Consider the following 17,339-nt stretch of genomic DNA (forward strand, 5'->3'; position numbering starts at 1 on the left):
CCACCATCCAAACCACTGCGTAAACGCAAACTCACAAGATCAGGGTGGTCTAATAAGGACCACATGATGACTTGTCAATCATTAAAAAAAAATAAAGTTCAGTCATCCAACTACTGCATATGCTAATGTTTGCAACACATTCAAATGGATGGGCTCATAATTTGAGATCTCACAAGGAAGAGATTTATTACCATCTGAGCGATTGGCTAAACTCCATTTCTGGTGTGATAGTTTGATTAAAATATCCCCTTATTAATGGTTTGCCAGATGTCAAATCAGCATGTGGGGTATTAAAGCTAGCAAAAAAATATTTAAGCTTCCATTATATTCTCTAATGGATGGGTCGATGGTTCCCAGGTGTAACTGCTGTAAGGAACGATAACGCTAAAACAATTTACATTATTCATAGCTTTATTTCTTAGAGTGAACATTAAAAAGGAACATGGTAACATTTAACGTGGTCCTTTAAAATACAAACCGTACTAATGGGCCAGGGTTCTGCAATCATGCAATCTACAAACAGCACTAAGGAAATTGCAACTAAGGACAAATACAAAATTATAAATTGTCAAAGGAATGAGTTGAAAGAAAGCATGTTGTGGGAACGATGACCAGCTTAACCAGAGTTTTAAGAGCAAATCCATTGATGTTTATTAAAATAAAAAGGTAAATAAAAGGTCAAGGGGTCACCATAAACTGGGGTCACTGCTCTGTCTGTTGTCTGGAACACTTGCTATCAGGCAAACTAAACTTAGGCTTTCTCTCCAGTTTTAACAAAAATTGTTTGAGGGAGAGCAATGATAGACTAACAATTTCCTCTAGAAAAAGATAACCAAAGTATCATCCACATCAACCAAATGCCAGTTCATTAACCTGCTTAGCCTCAAAAGACAAATCACATTGCAGAGCCCCGAGTACAGTACAACAAAGCATACTGCCCAGAACAAGATAACGCAAAAGCTCATACAATGTTCAAAATACCTTTTTTTTTTAAACTGCATTTTTATTTGTTTAAACAAAACGTCTGAGGAGTTGTACTAGAAGATGATATTGGACGCAAGGCAATGACATTCAGTGGGAAGAAGAAAAAGGAATACAACTATACTGACAGGTGTTGGGGAAATGTGGAGAGGGGGAGACCGGGAGTTGTCTGAATGGAGACTGCTCAGCTGCAGTAGTACTGGCCCGCGTTGGCCCGTCGTCTCTTGCGGTTCTGCTGCTGTTGGAAGAACTGACGGATGTCCTCGGGAGTCACCACCTGGGGGGAAAGAGAAATGGGGCACAAACTTTTTATGCCTCTTATTGGGTGTAGCGACTTTGGCTACAAACAAAAGATGGAGTCGAGGTCATGCTAGGAGTATGAGTTTGACAGAATTCGATTTTCATCGGACAGTTACTTTAAATAAAGTTTGATCTCATGGTCACACACCAAGGACAGTACCGCCAGGAGGTGCATTCCAGATTCAGGGACCACAATGTGAAGAGAGAGCAAAACAATCCTCATCAATACTATCATTATAGTCCTATTTACTGAAGCTGGTTTGCGACACTGGGATAGTGAACATCAACTGAGGACCAAAATACAATGATGCTGATATGATTGATCATTCAACTAAATAGTGTGTATGCTGATAAATGTGCAGGTTAATTACCTTTCCTTCTGCAGCAAATCTCTGCAGGAAATCCTTCAGCTCAGTCTTCATGTCATTGTACCCTGAGAACCAGGAAAAATAATAATAATAATAATTTTCAAAAGCAGCTCTTTTCTGATTGCAGCACCGATAGTTGTCTCCACACAAAATAAATTAAATCTGTATTTCAATCATTACAGCCGAGGGAATGGCTCTAACTACTCATCCAACACCTGCCTCACCTCTTCCCTTCATTCACTCTCTCCCTGTCAGATGGTCCAAATTCTCTCCCTACCCCTAATGCTTTGATGGTTGCAGGTCTGTACGGTGTAAGCAATAATGGTGGAAACTCCTCTACTTCACATACTTACCCAGAACCTTCAGACCTGCAAACATCAAAGGGATAGGGAGAGAACTGGTACAGTCTCTTCTTCTTTAACCTCCCCACCACCACCTCGTACCGTGGATTATCTCCAGCTGCTGAACCCGGCCCAGAGTATTAAGGGCCGACATCAGGGGGTCGCGACCCTCGGCAGTCCCCGCCTGCTCCTGTTCTGTGGTCTTTCCTTTATTCTCGTAGGCTAAGACCGTGTCCGACTCATCCAGGAGAAAGGACATACCAGCTTCAGCGTAGGATTTCTGCTGGGGGGAGGAAACGGGTGAGCACACTTCTCCTATTGTCAATAGTAATTCTACGAACAATATAGGCCTACTCAACGACATAAATATGCAGTAATTCTGATCATAAACCATTTTTATTTGGGTGTATTATGCCTTTGATTTGTTTTGCAAGATACTACTCGTACATACACACCAAATTAAAAAGGCCTAAACAACATGCACGTATTTACCTGTTCTACAATAAAACAGGTGTATTCATTAGTGCACACTGTAGCAAAACATTTCGCAACTGAAAATATTTTACACCGAAAACCAGCGTTTCTTATTGGGCAAATTCAGGTTAGTCCCTCTCACTTTCCACCCGTTTGGTTCCCAGTGAATACACCTCAGATTGTGGCTGTTTGACTTCCTTCTAAAACGGCTGAAGCAGAGAACAGAGTAGCAGCCGGGTTGACGGGATAAGTGGTGAAGACATACCTTGCAGCTGACACAGGAACAGAGTTTGGTTCTCCAGGCTGAGGGCCAGAATACAGCTCCAAACTCTGCTCTCTCTGTACCTGTGCCCCCCAGCTCCTTGAGCCTGCACTCTTTGGAGGGAGGCGAGCCTCCCTCCATCTCCTGGTGCCTCCTTTTGCAGCCTGGCACCCCATTGGATTTGACCTGCGAGTAGGACAGATATCACACAATGTCCTCTGAACACTCAAAAGATGAATATTTTCATCCACAATATGATTACAAAAGGTTACACATGAAGAGGTTGAAAGGATGAGGGCAGAAAGTGAACACCTTGCTTTAACTTATCGCGCCCGGTATGATCTGTTAAGTCTAAGGAAAGGAAAAATGTCCTAAGTATCTTATCAAGGCCCATTACCTTGCACTACTTCGCCAGTAGACAGACCACTCCCTTAAAACCCAAACCAAATTACGAGGACATGCCAAAAAAAACAGTTGCATAAGAGCGACTTCTGTCTTTGGTGCATGCAAATGTGCGAGCTCACCGGGCCCCTGCGGGAGGGGGCAAATCGTGGGCTGCCATATTTTCTGTCAAATAAGGCTGGCTTCAATTTGCTGCTCGCTTCAGAGGCTGACTAATGAAATCATTCTTGTTGATGATATGCGGGCGCCGCAAAGCCTTTGGGCTGCTCCCCGCAGACCAGAGAATCTGCGCATGGCACGGGCCATTTATCCCCTAAATACCCACAGGAAACTAACACAGCCTGGTTCTGTGCACTCATCTCATGCTGACTGTTAGAGGACTGAAGCCACCTGGTGGTTAATACCGACAGTTCCTTTTCCCTGCTCTGCATAGATGCAATGCTGTCAACAGTGGTGAAAGCAGAAACTTGACTTCTGAAACATGTGTACTTAAAGCATAAGAAAACAAAATGCATGAAGCCGCATTGGAAACCTTTTCCACATAATATAGTTCCATCCATCTGTTTTATCTGGTCATAATATCCCTTTCTCAGTGATACTTTTAAACCAAGATACCCATTACTGGTTCATTCATGATATTCATTGTACTGCAAGAAATAAAATGCTATTCATTGTCCTCGTAACATTGAGTGTATATGAAGCTTTGTGTGGAGTGAGTACCTTCTCTTCACCCTGGTCATTGAGGCTCGTGGAGGCCTCCTCTGTTGTGTTCTTGCCCTCCTCACGGTCCCCCTCTTCATTCGTCACCTCCCATTCTGCTTTGCAGGGGCTGGCTTTGGTCGCAGCGGGCACTGGAGGAGAAATACAAAACAACATGGAGTCACTTAAGAGCTGACAGGCTCTTTGCACTGTTTTACTATGGCTGTATTCATCAATCTAGCAAGGCAATATTTTCAATAATGTAGTAGTTTCCCCCCCTAATTTATCGAACAGCTATCTAAGTTATATATTTAGAGCCGCCTGTTCGATAGGAATCCAGCAATGGTTTTGCATGTCTGTGTTGTGAGCGAGTCTACCAGCAGAGGAGCTTTTCTAAGGCCGCCCTTTTGATGTGACGTGGAAAACAGGTGAGGGAGTACAGTTACGGCCGGAAGTTACTTTTTATACCAGGTTAGGACAGCATTTTAGCTAACCCTAACTCTTTTCTTGACCTTAACCTAAGTCTCCTAACCTGCCAAGTTAATTATCCTAACCTGCTGCGTAAAAACACTTCCGATCGTAGCTGTACTCCCTCTAGTCAGAACCCTGGATCGAGCCAGAGACAAGTTTATTCGACAGAGAAGCCTCTGATTGTCCTAGGAATGTCTAGTGTTTTATTCTGACTTATATAATTTGACACCGTGTTATAACACATATGGAATGATGTAGTAACCAAAAAGTGTTAAAGAAATCAAAATATTTTAGATTCTTCGAATTAGCCACCCTTTGCCTTGGTGACAGCTTTGCACACTCTTGGCATTCTCTCAACCAGCTTCACCTGGAATGCTTTTCCAACATATGCTGAGCACTTGTTGGCTGCTTTTCCTTCACTCTGCAGTTCAACTCATCCCAAACCATCTCAATTGGGTTGAGGTCGGGTGATTGTGGAGGCCAGGTCATCTGATGCAGCGCTCCATCACTCTCCTTGGTCAAATAGCCCTTACACAGCATGGAGGTGTGTTGGGTCATTGTCCTTTTGAAAAACAAATGATAGTCCCACTAAGCACAAACCAGATGGGATGGCGTATTGCTGCAGAATGCTGTGGTAGCCATGCTGGTTAAGTCTGCCTTTAGTTCTAAATAAATTTGGGTCACCAGCAAAGCACCCCCACACCTCTATGCTTCACGGTGGGAACCACACATGCGGAGATCATCCGTTCGCCTACTCTGCATATCAAAGACACGGCAGTTGGAACCAAAAATCTCAAATTTGGACTCGTCGGACCAAAGAACAGATTTCCACCGATCTAATGCCCGTTGCTCATGTTTCTTGGCCCAAGCAAGTCTCTTCTTCTCATTGGTGTTGTTTCTTTGCAGCAATTCGACCATGAAGGTCTGATTCACAGTCTCCTCTGAACAGTTGATGTTGATGTGTCTATTTGAACTCTGAAGCATTTATTTGGGCTGCAATTTCTGAGGCTGGTAACTCTAATGAACTTATCCTCTGCAGCAGAGGTAACTCTGGGTCTTCCTTTCCTGTGGCGGTCCTCATGAGAGCCAGTTTCATCATAGCGCTTGATGGTTTTTGCACCTGCACTTGAAGAAACTAAGTTCTTAATTTTCCGGATTGACTGACCTTCATGTCTTAAAGTAATGAGGGACTGTCGTTTCTCTTGCTTTGCTTATTTGAGCTGTTCTTGCCATAATATGGACTTGGTATTTTACTAAATAGGTGTATCTTGTGTCTACCAACCCTACCTTGTCACAATACAACTGATTGGCTGAAATACATGAAGGAAAGAAATTCTACAATGTAGAAAAACCCTGGAATGAGTAGGTGTCCAAACCTTTGACTGGTACTGTATATATTTCCACACTGAGGTTGGAATAATATTGTGAAAATGATAATGCCGTTTTAGTCTAAGAGCTGTTTGAAAAGGCCGCCTGAAATTTCAGCCTGGTTTGGTGGGATGGAGTTTTGGCCGGCGTGGTGATTTAATTAGTTAGACCAATGAGAGTCTCAAACCTCCTTGCCAATAACAGCTAGTTTTCAGCTTTCCCACTCAGACCACCTCCAGACAGTCCTAACAAAATTCTTGCTTGAGAAATTGCTCTTCGCTAAGAAGCTATTTTGTTTCTTTTTGACCATTTTAATTGAAAATAAATCACAGTAAGGTAAATCATTGTTACCCAGATATGATTTGATATTGAGATCAAAACGGCTGAAGGGGGCATGAAATCGTGCACACATCGACCCCAATAGCTAACGGCACTTTAGTATTTTAGTCACCCATTGAAGTAAACTGCTCTACCGCWAACCATAGCCTCTTGTTCACTAGTTACTGCAGGTTTCATTAGTACTGTACAGGTAACTGCCAAAATAAAGGAAACGCTTGAGTCAGGGATACAAAGTATTTTGAAAGCAGGTTCTTCCACACAGGTGTGGTTCCTGAGTTAATTATGCAAATAACAAACCATTATGCTCAGGGTAATGTTTAAAAATGTCCAGTTGCCCATTACTTTGGCTACCATGGCTAGAAGAGATCTCTGAACTTGAAAGAGGGGTCTTAAGTCACCAGTTGTCAATCCAGTTGAACACTTATTTGGGGTTGTCCCAACACCAACAAAACACCAAATAATGGAATTTCTCGTGGAAGAATGGTGTCGCATCCCTCCAATAGAGTTCCAGACACTTGTAGAATCTATGCCAAGGTGCATTGAAGCTGTTATGGTGGCTCATGGTGGCCCAAAGCCCTATTAAGACACTTGAAGTTGACGTTTCCTTAATTTTGGCAGTTACCTGTACGTTCGCATAGAAGCATAAACAAAACACAATGTGGTAGGTCTAAAGAATGTCTCCTATCCTGAAGTGTGTTTTCTTTCTGAATTTGTTAATTGGGGCATGTCAGTAAACTGAAGGTAAGGAGAGTACCCATAGAACTACATAAAGAATCACTGTGAATTCTAGGATCTCTAGGAGTACCTGCCAGATGGGTGGCGTAGGTCCACAGGAAAGGAGCATTGTTCATGCAGGACTCACACACCATCTCCTGGAGCTCCACACACTCTGGCACAGGGCAACCCAAGTGCTGGATAAAAAAAACATAATAACACTCAGATACGATATACATATGCACATATAGCAGCTATGGCATCAAGGGTACACAGTCAAGACCAGGGTAAAGACCAGGTCGGTCTTGAGTTAAATACTCGGGATGTATTCAAGATGTAGGACTACAGATTCTGAGCAGGATGTCACAGATTATAGGATCCCTATATTATCTTGATGTGGTTCCCAAGATGTTAAACCAGGGTTCTCCAACTCTGGTCATGAAGAGCTACTGGGTGTACAGGCTTTTGTTCTAGCACGGCACTAAAACAATTAATCAATGAATTATGGGCTGTGTTCAGTAGGCACAAAACATGAGAAAGTATTTTGAAACAGAGTTCCTATCCAAACCTGTCCAATAAGAATGCTCATTTTCGCTTTCCGTTTTAAAACGTTTTACTATGTTGCTTCCTACTGAACAAACCCATTCAATTTGGACCATGATTAGCTGAATCCATTGTGCTGGGTTGGAACAAAACCTTGCTCACCAAGTAGCTCTTCATGACCAAACGTTTTAGAACCCTGTGTTTAACACTTCTCCTGGCATTGTAAAGATCTGATCTGTCCAAGGCCTATATTCACAAATATCATACCCCTACAAAATACTAACATTCTGTTATTGGTAATGGTGAGAGGTAAGCATGTCTTGGGGATATGATCTTTGTGCTTCTGTAACTTTCTTGCTCATCATTATTCATGATTATCCATAATCATGGTAGCATCCACAAACATATATTATTTAAAATAAAAGTAACTCCCAAATGCCAATACATTCACCATTTACTTCTATTAAGCACAATATAAATCAACCACACGTGTAGTCAAAAGTATGATATATACAAAAGTATGTGGACAGCCCTTCAAATTAGTGGATTTGGCTATTTCAGCCACACCCTTTGCTGACCGGTGTATAAAATCGAGCACACAGCCATGCAATCTCCAAGGACAAACATTGGCAGTAGAATGGCCTTAACGAAGAGCTCAGTGACTTTCAACGTGGGACGTCATAGGATTCCACCTTTCCAACAAGTCAGTTAGTCAAATTTAGTTTGGTAGAGGATGTTTTTCATGGTTCGGACTAGGCCCCTTAGTTCTAAGGGAAATCTTAACGCTACAGCATACAATGACATTCTAGACGATTCTGTGCTTCAAACTTTGTGGCAACAGTTTGGGGAAGGCCCTTTCCTGTTTCAGCATGACAATGCCCCCATGCACAAAGCGAGGTTCATACAGAACTGGTTTGTCGAGTTCTGTGTGGAAGAACATGACTGGCCTGCACAGAGCGCTGACCTCAACCCCATCAAACACCTTTGGGAAGAATTGGAATGCCAACTGCGAGCCAGGCCTCATCACCCAACATCAGTGCCTGACCTCACTGATGCTCTTGTGGCTGAATGGAAGCAAGTCCCCCAGCAATGTTTCAACATCTAGTGGAAAGCCTTCCCAGAAGTGTGGAGGCTGCCAAGGGGGGACAAAACTCCATATGAATGCCCATGGTTTTGGAATGAGATGTTTGACGAGCAGGTGTCCACATACTTGGTCAGGTAATGTATAAGTGAATTTGCCCAAAGACTTATGACATCTTGAAATGGGGGGGACTAGATACATAAAGTGTTGTCATTTCTAAACGGTAAAACAGATGTATGAAAATACCCTCAAAGAAAAAGGTTACATTCTGTACCTTCACGTCATATGAAACACTTGATCGCGAATCCAAAATGCTGGAGTATAGCGCCAAATGAAACATTTTAGCTTTACTGTCCAAATAAATACATAGGGGAGTGTACATGCCCAGGGACCTGTGCATCTTCAACACATCCTTATGCTTTGGTGCTCCACAAAAGCCTTACCCTGCCATGAAGCCAGTCCTCACAGACAATGCACTGTATCATCTCATCTTCAACCTGGGAAAGACATGTTTTGGTCAATAAATCTTCACTGGAATACGGATTAAAAAACAAAAAAAACAATTCATAGACTATTTGAGGTGAAGGGTCAACTCTTACCGGGTCTTCTGGGTCTGGATATGGCCTGTTACAGGTGCAATACAGACCAAAAAAATTGTGGCTGTATTTGTTCTCCGTGTTCAACTGATCCTTGTCCTAAAAGACAGTGAAATCAGTAACATCATGGATCAAAGTCTCTCAGTCAATGGTCCTGGGTACCCAAAGGGGTGCAGATTTTTGTTTTTGCCCTAGAACTAACACACTTCATCATCAAGCCTGATTATTTTGGGTCCCCAGGACCAGGTTTGGTTAACACTGGCCTAGATGTACAGTTTCGGACAAATATATTGCCACCCTTGAACTTTTCTTAAATAATCTCCTATTTCTTTAAGTTGAAATGTAAATAAAAACTCACCACACTTATTGGATTTTCAACATCGCAAAACCAATTTTATTTTTGTATGCTTAATTTGATCATTTTAATTGAGAAAACAAAGACCAATGGCATGGACAAAATTGTTGGCACCCTGAAGCTAGTACTTGGTTGCACAGCCTTTGGCCAAGATAACTGCAGAAAAATAACTGCAGCAAYTTACTCTAATTCTTCAGTGTTTGAGAGTTGCCCTCCACCAATTGCTGTTTTTGGTCATCAGTAAACACAGCGCTGATCTCTATTTCCAAAGAGCTCTAATTTAGTTTTTTTGGTACACAGAATATTTTCTCCTGCATTTAGGCTTGTTTAGGTGGGTTGTTGAAGTTCAATCAGGCTTTCTTGAGCCTCCTTCAGCAGTTTACCAACAACCAAATGAAGCTTTCAAAGAAAAGAACACCCTTCCTAAAATCAAACAAGGGGAGGTTTGATAATGCTGTGGGGTTTCTTTGCTGTCTCTAGTACTGGGGCGGAGCCTGTGTGTGCAAGAGATCATAAAATCAGCAGCTTATCAAGGTGTTTTGGAGTGCAGCGTTTAACCCAGTGTCCAAAAACTGTGTCTCTGTTGAAGGTTGTGGGTTTTCAAGCAACCCAAACACACATCAAAAGCACCCTGGAATGGTTTAAGAAGAAACACTGGAGTGGCCAGCAAAAAGTCCAGATCTGAATCACATCCAATAGGGAGCTGAAAACAGCAGTTGGGTCACTCACAAAATGGTAAAAAATAAAATTAGTGTCATTGAGAATTACCTTAACAGCTTTCGATGTCCAAAAAAGTTAAACACATTACTATTTTTAACATTTCTCCCTAATGAAAAGGCCCGAGTTAAACATAACACTGAAAATTCACCTAAATTAAATTATAATTAAATTAAGTATGACTTTTGCAGCTGTTTCTGTAATGAGAAGGCGAAGTGGGGTAAACTGGGTGTTTGACAATAAGAACCTCATTTTGAAGGCATATAAGCGTATACATTTCGGGGCTCCTGAGTGGCGCAGCAGTCTAAGGCACTGCATCTCAGTACTAGAGGCGTCACTACAGACCCTGGTTTGATTCCTGGCTGAATCACAACCGGCAGTGATTGAGAGTCCCATAGGGCGGCCCAGTGTCGTCCGGGGTAGGCCGTCATTGTAAATAAGAATTGGTTCTTAACTGACTTGCCTGGAGAAATATTTTTCAAATTATAAAATAAAACTTAACTTGTGCTCATCTAAGGACTACTCCTCTAGATGACGCATCATCACTTTATTTAAAAACTGATTGGAGTTTTTACACAAACTAGTCCACAGACAGTGTTTGTACGTAATAAATACTAGAGGTAAATGTTATGGTTTGTTAAAATAAGTTCGTTTTTCTCAAGTAAAATTATATATATATTTTTTTAATACCAGAAATTAATCCGGACGCATTTCGGTAATGAGACTTGTGGAAATGTACAAAATTCAGGCGAAAAATGTAAATGTATTTACAATAAGATACTTCCCATAAAACCACACATCTTAGTCCTCAGAATGATACGAGATTTTTGCAGGTTCATCATGGTTTTGTAACTCAATTTGCTACAGACATTTTAAAACTGGTTTAATTAGAATCACCCAGTTGGTGGAGGGCACCCCTCAAACATTAAAGAATTAGAACAGTTTGCTCCTGAAGAGTGGGGCAAACTGCCAGTAGAAAGGTACAGCAAGCTCTTTGATGGCTATAATGCCATTTTCCTTTATTTAATTTTTTTTTTTAAATMGTCAAATTTAAAGATGCGCTATGCAGAAATAGTTCCGCAATTTCCTGGTTACTAAAATTCTAATATATTAAATTTGTGACAAAACAAGCAAGTATAGTGTAGAGAAACATTGTACCATCTAAACCTCTGTGGAATATCTTTTCCATTACCAAATATATTGTATTTTCAAGCTGTTTTAAGCTGGGGTACAAAACTGAAAGTAAAAGACGCAAAAACTAAACTTTAAAACAGGAAGCATACAAATAGCGCACATAAAACATATCGCTTCTTAAACTTGCTTTCAATGAAAATGACAGATCTTTAACTCACATCTCCAGTTGAAGTCGGAAGTTTACATACACCTTAGCCAAATACATTTAAACTCAGTTTTTCACAATTACTGACATTTAATCCTAGTAACAATTCCCTGTTTTAGGTCAGTTAGGATCACCACTTTATTTTAAGAATGTGAAATGTCAGAATAATAGTGATTTATTTCAGCTTTTATTTCTTTCATCACATTCCCAGTGGGTCAGAAGTTTACATACACTCAATTACTATTTGGTAGCATTGCATTTCAATGGTTTAACTTGGGTCAAACGTTTCGGGTAGCCTTCCACAAGGTTCCCACAATACGTTGGGTGAATTTTGGCCCATTCCTCCTGACAGAGCTGGTGTAACTGAGTCAGGTTTGTAGGCCTCCTTGCTCACACACGCTTTTTCAGTTCTGCCCACAAATTTTCTATGGGATTGAGGTCAGGGCTTTGCGATGGCCACTCCAATACCTTGACTTTGTTGTCCTTAACTTTGGAAGTATGTTTGGGGTCATTGTCCATTTGGAAGACCCATTTGCGACCAAGCTTTAAATTCCTGACTGATGTCTTGAGATGTTGCTTCAATATAGCCACATAATCCTTCCTCATGATGCCATCTATTTTGTGAAGTGTACCAGTCCCTCCTGCAGCAAAGCACCCCCACAACAGGATGCCACCCCCGTGCTTCACGGTTGGGATGGTGTTCTTCGGCTTGCAAGCCTCCCCCTTTTTCCTCCAAATATAACGATGATCAATATGGCTAAACAGTTCTATTTTTGTTTCATCAGACCAGAGGACATTTCTCCAAAAAATACGATCTTTGTCCCCATGTGCAGCTGCAAACCGTAGTCTGCCTTTTTTATGGCGGTTTTTGAGCAGTGGCTTCTTCCTTGCGGAGCAGCCTTTCAGGTTTTGTCGATATAGGACTTGTTTTACTGTGGATACAGATACTTTTGTACCTGTTTCCTCCAGCATCTTCACAAGGTCCTTAGCTGTTGTTCTGGGATTGATTTGCACTTTTCGCAACAAAGTACGTTCATCTCTAGGAGACAGAACGCGTCTTCTTCCTGAGCGGTATGACGGCTGCGTTGTCCCATGGTGTTTATTCTTGCGTACTATTGTCTGTACAGATGAACGTGGTACCTTCAGGCATTTGGAAATTGCTCCCAAGGATGAAACAGACTTGTGGAGGTCTACAATTTTCTTCTGAGGTCTTGCCTTATTTCTTTTGGTTTTCCCATGATGTCAAGCGAAGAGGCACTGAGTTTGAAGGTAGGCCTTGAAATACATCCACAGGTACACCTCAAATTGACTCAAATTATGTCAATTAGCCTATCAGAAGCTTCTAAAGCTATGACATTTTCTGGAATTTTCCAAGCTGTTTAGGCACAGTCAATTTAGTGTATGTAAACTTCTGACCCACTGGAATTGTGATACAGTGAATTATATGTGAAATAATCTGTCTGTAAACAATTGTTGGAAAATTACTGGTGTCATGCACAAAGTAGATGTCCTAGCTGACTTGCCAGAACTATAGTTTGCTAATTAACAAGAAATTTGTGGATTGGTTGAAAAATAAGTTTTAATGACTCCAACCTAAGTGTATGTAAACTTCCGACTTCAACTGTATGTGAATTTAGTCAGGTCCCCTAAAAGTTACATATTGCACAAAAATAAAATTGGTTCTGCAATGTTAAATCTAATAGCATGTTGTGGAGATCAAAAGTTGTTTTCAATTTCAACTTATTTTAGAAGAAATAGGGAATTATTTAAGAAAAGTGCAAGGGTGCCAATATATTTGTCCAGACCCGTAACTGGCTTCATATAGAAAACATGCACATCATGCTGTTATTGGCCTAATGTCTCTAACTCAAACTACAGCATCACATCAAAACTACCACAATTTCAATAAATGTAAGGAAACTTACTGAGTATAACTTGCACCTCATCTCTTCAAACTTGCCGTTTCCACAGTCACAGCGGAAATTCCTGCAAAAATTCCCAGCTCAGGATTAACTGTAGGAAAATTCTGTTCGCATCTGCAATATCTCAGATAAAGCTAGAGTGCTGTGGTTCATGATTTTATTTATTTCACTAGGTAAGTTGACTGAGAAAACATTCTCATTTACAGCAAATACCTGGGGAATAGTTACAGGGGAGAGGAGGGAGCCAATTGGAAGCTGGGGATGATTAGCCATGATGGTCAGATTGGGAATTTAGCCAAGACACCGGGGTTAACACCCCTACTCTTACAATAAGTGCCATGGGATCTTTAGTGACCATACCTAACATCCCATCTGAAAGACAGCACGCTACACAGGGCAATGTCCCCAATCACTGCCCTGGGGCATTGGGATATTTATTTTAGACCAGAGGAAAGAATGCCTCCTACTGGCCCTCCAACACCACTTCCAGCAGCATCTGGTCTACCATCCAGGGACCGACCAGGACCAACCCTGCTTAGCTTCAGAGACAAGCCAGCAGTGGGATGTAGGGTGGTACAGGACAAACAAGGCAACAGTAAACATGTCATCCCCCACAAATGATGCAACCCCCATCAATGAATTACTTTAACTCCCACCTTGGCCCAATCAGTGTAATTTTGTAAATGCCAGATCTCTGTGGCAAAACGCATCTCTGTCTGAGATATCGCGTGTGACTAGTTTACAAACAAACGGACGGAGACAGATCCACAGCCCCCTCCCCAATTTCATTGTGAGGGACAATAATACCTTTGAGCACAGATATAGGGGCACACACAGCACTGAAATATTGTCCTACAGTATTTCTGTTCATTTCCCGACAATTCTGCATCACCTCCGTTCATCGACACCCAACATTTGATCTATTGCGCATGGCCCACGTTTGTGTTGGTCTGTTTTATCKTTTAGGTGTCCACTCCACATCTCTATCTGAATTCGTCATCCCAGCTCCTCACCTCCTCAACCTTATTGGAGGAGTAGGTCCAAGGTCCCCCCCTTCAGACTTTCTTCTCCAATAGGTTTTGAGAAGGTGGCAACGAGAGAGGATGCAAGGAAATGAGGAAAGATTAATTGAAAAAATTATCTACAATGCAGTGAAACTCACCTTTTGGTGTAGAGCTCAAACAGGTCATGGCCTTCATGGCATTTGTAGGAGCAGGCCAGGCAGACTCCGGCTGGCTGGCCCCCCTTTGGTGTGCAGGTGCTGCAGGCATAGAGGGCTTGTCGCTTCACATAGCCCTGCAAGACCACATCAAAACAAACACGTGTGAAACTGACATCAACTTGAGTCCTTCGGATAGAGCATGAAAATGTAACGTTACATTTGATAAAACCACAGGTTACATTTTGTTATAACGAGTTCATAAAAATACAAATCAAGTTCAATTTATTAACAATTGTCATTTAGGTTGGCGGAGACATCAGATTGGTGACGTCGCTAAAGTTTTCATTTTTCAAAATCCATTTGAAACTAAACACTGGCTTAGACTGCAAAGCTGTATTATAGCTAACTTAAATTGGGATAATTTGTGTTTCTCTAYCAATGTGGAGCAAATAGCCTACCTCGGGATAGGAACACTTCTCAGAATCACTACCAGCTAAAACAGCAGATGCCTCATTCTCCAACTCTTCATCTTCTTCCAAAACATCTACCAAAGAAACAGTAGCCTCATCTCCCTCATTTGCCGCCATTCTTGGAAAATAGAAGGTGAAAAAAGTGTGAATACAAGTTCCTGTTCCAGGGCAAAATGTAGAGCGCCAGATAAATCTAAACAGGGACGTCCATGACTTGAGAAGAGGTATCAAAATGCTCTGTTCACCAAAAGATACAATAAATTAGATACAATAAGCAAAAAAAGATTGGAGCGCACTGGACGTTATGTTATTCTCAAACCCGATACACTGAGGGAGTTATTTTACATTGGCCCAGGTTGAACCGTGCATGGGCCGGCACGTCATCTGGCGAAAGCGGGGAGGGAGGAACGCCCATCTCAAAATGAACAGTAATCTGCGCCGTTCGATCATGTTGTTAACAAGGCATCATGTTGCATCGTTCGGAAACATACTATTTATATACTATAACATACTATCTATTTTCCATCAAATAAATGTTAGCYATGTCAAATTAGTTTTCACTTGGACGGCAGAAAAGCAATCACTTTGCATGGGAAAAGAAAGAATCCTACTCATTACTGAACTTGCTTAATTACGTCACTATTGTTTTGAGCAGATTTAGATAGAGCAGAGCAGCTGGCTCGCGCCAGGGAGGCAGCCCGGTTCCAAGTCGAATGTAACCAACTTTAAGCCAAAGCAAAACATGTTTACACTGGCGCCCGGGCTAGATTAATCGAACCCCCTCACTGTAGCTATCTCACAATGACAATTTCCGCACGATTTCCGGTTATGCTAACGTTTCACCCTGTTGGCGGGAGTTTCTGAAAAGCACTTCTGAGATCTTCACATTTTGATGAAAATTAAACTATTGTCTACCTATTGGTTTAGTTAGTGGTTGTTATTTATATATGCCTTTGTGCAAATATGGCTAAAGTCTCAGAAAGTACAAGACTGACCAAATCGATTCTCCGTCAAAATGCCGCTACGACTCGGGTCAGAGTTCAAACTAGGGTCATGGTTCAACAATCATGGCAGCTACTGAGATACGAGGGGAGCTAAAATACAGGGATGGCCTGAAGAAAGAGATTATCGTAAAAACAGAAAATAACCTCACTTCTATGATAGTGGGGATTAAGAAATTAAACGCAGACGTATCGGGGCTCCTCACTGATCTCGTTGTACAAGAACAATTTTGCGGAGGAAATGACAAGGGGGATTTGCAAGTCGACGACGGTGAGCTTGGTTAGCTAGCTAACGTTACTGGTAGCTCATTTAACAACACGCTTAGCTACCGCAATGGATGTTTGTAAAAACAAAACAAGGTTCGCGAATTGCTCTGTTTCTATTGTGGCTAGTGTCTCACGAAATCTATCAATTTTGGTTAGCTAATCATGACATGGAAGAACACAACACCTTTCGGTAGATAACTAGTTGCTATGAAAATCATTATATAGACAAATCCCAACCTTAYCAAATCTTTGGATGATCAGATAAACCGCCCACGTTGATCAGAGAATTAATTTAGATAACTGTCTTTGGGCTAGCTACTTCATAACACAGATCTTCCGAGTATCAAACCGACTAGCTTGCTAGCTTTTTTTTGTCAGCATGAATACGTTTGTTGTGCTTATGATGCCACTGTGACGTACAAACATATCTTGTTACTACGTGTGCATGTGAACAGATTAATTGATTCCGTCATTGGAGTATTGATATGATCATTGCGTTTTCTCGATATCACAATTTATCAAATTACAAGTGTTTAAAACATAAKGCCTGCAGCCTGTCATTTCAGATTAAACAATGTTCTATTCCTCCGTCTTGAGACTATGGGTAGACGGCCTATGATATTTGAAGACGTTATGTATATCAGATATAGGCAGATGGCTATCAAATCAATCAGCTTTGTGTCATGCCTGCACAGTGTGTTATCAAGCTGCATAAATTGTCAACAGATTTGATGTGAATATTCCTCTCAATCATTAAAACACGCATCTCTGACATAACTGGTATTTGATCACTGATATGTAACCATGCTCAGTATCTTGTGCTACATGAGATAAAACAATTAAATATGGCTTGGTCAAATTATTTTACTGAACCTACCTCAGTCCGTGACAGGCTTCATTAAACTGATGCAATCTAAAATGAGTCCAATATTAACATATGGACTACAACACTTGACAGTTTTTAATATCACTATATAGGCAATGTACTTTAAGCAGGTCCTATGGGTGGGAAGGGGAGGAGGAGATAAATGTTTGTGTAATGTCTGTTGGTTTGTTTTCACTTCTGTCAACCGCCCCAAATGTAACTTGATCACAAAAGTAATTTTCTGTCATCTGTTGCAGATGAGGAGGAGGAAGATGATGAAGACACAAAGGCCCCTATTATGC

The 17,339-nt window shown here is 41.4% G+C and overlaps 1 protein-coding gene across 3 annotated transcripts; it reads right to left on the reverse strand.

Annotated features, from left to right (window-relative positions):
• Nucleotides 1–393: 393 nt before the first annotated feature.
• Nucleotides 394–16,548, reverse strand: ubr7 (ubiquitin protein ligase E3 component n-recognin 7). 3 transcript variants are annotated; one of them, XM_023973778.2, is made up of 12 exons: nucleotides 16,410–16,548; nucleotides 14,893–15,022; nucleotides 14,435–14,568; nucleotides 13,276–13,336; nucleotides 8,943–9,038; nucleotides 8,787–8,840; nucleotides 6,811–6,916; nucleotides 3,849–3,979; nucleotides 2,730–2,912; nucleotides 2,093–2,273; nucleotides 1,653–1,714; nucleotides 394–1,258 (listed from the first exon to the last, which is right to left on the reverse strand). In XM_023973778.2, the coding sequence occupies exons 2-12, from the start codon at nucleotides 15,019–15,021 to the stop codon at nucleotides 1,166–1,168; spliced, it is 1,230 nt and encodes a 409-aa protein (XP_023829546.1). In that variant the 5' UTR covers nucleotide 15,022; nucleotides 16,410–16,548; the 3' UTR covers nucleotides 394–1,165. The 3 variants fall into 3 exon arrangements, 2 of the variants coding, with proteins under 2 accessions (XP_023829546.1, XP_023829547.1); XR_011474395.1 differs by lacking the exon at nucleotides 16,410–16,548 and having other exon boundaries at nucleotides 2,003–2,273; nucleotides 14,893–15,262; XM_023973779.2 differs by lacking the exon at nucleotides 16,410–16,548 and having other exon boundaries at nucleotides 2,093–2,270; nucleotides 14,893–15,257.
• Nucleotides 16,549–17,339: the final 791 nt, after the last annotated feature.

This window comes from Salvelinus sp. IW2-2015, linkage group LG28, assembly GCF_002910315.2.
Source record: "Salvelinus sp. IW2-2015 linkage group LG28, ASM291031v2, whole genome shotgun sequence".
NCBI classification, from domain to species: Eukaryota; Metazoa; Chordata; class Actinopteri; order Salmoniformes; family Salmonidae; genus Salvelinus; species Salvelinus sp. IW2-2015.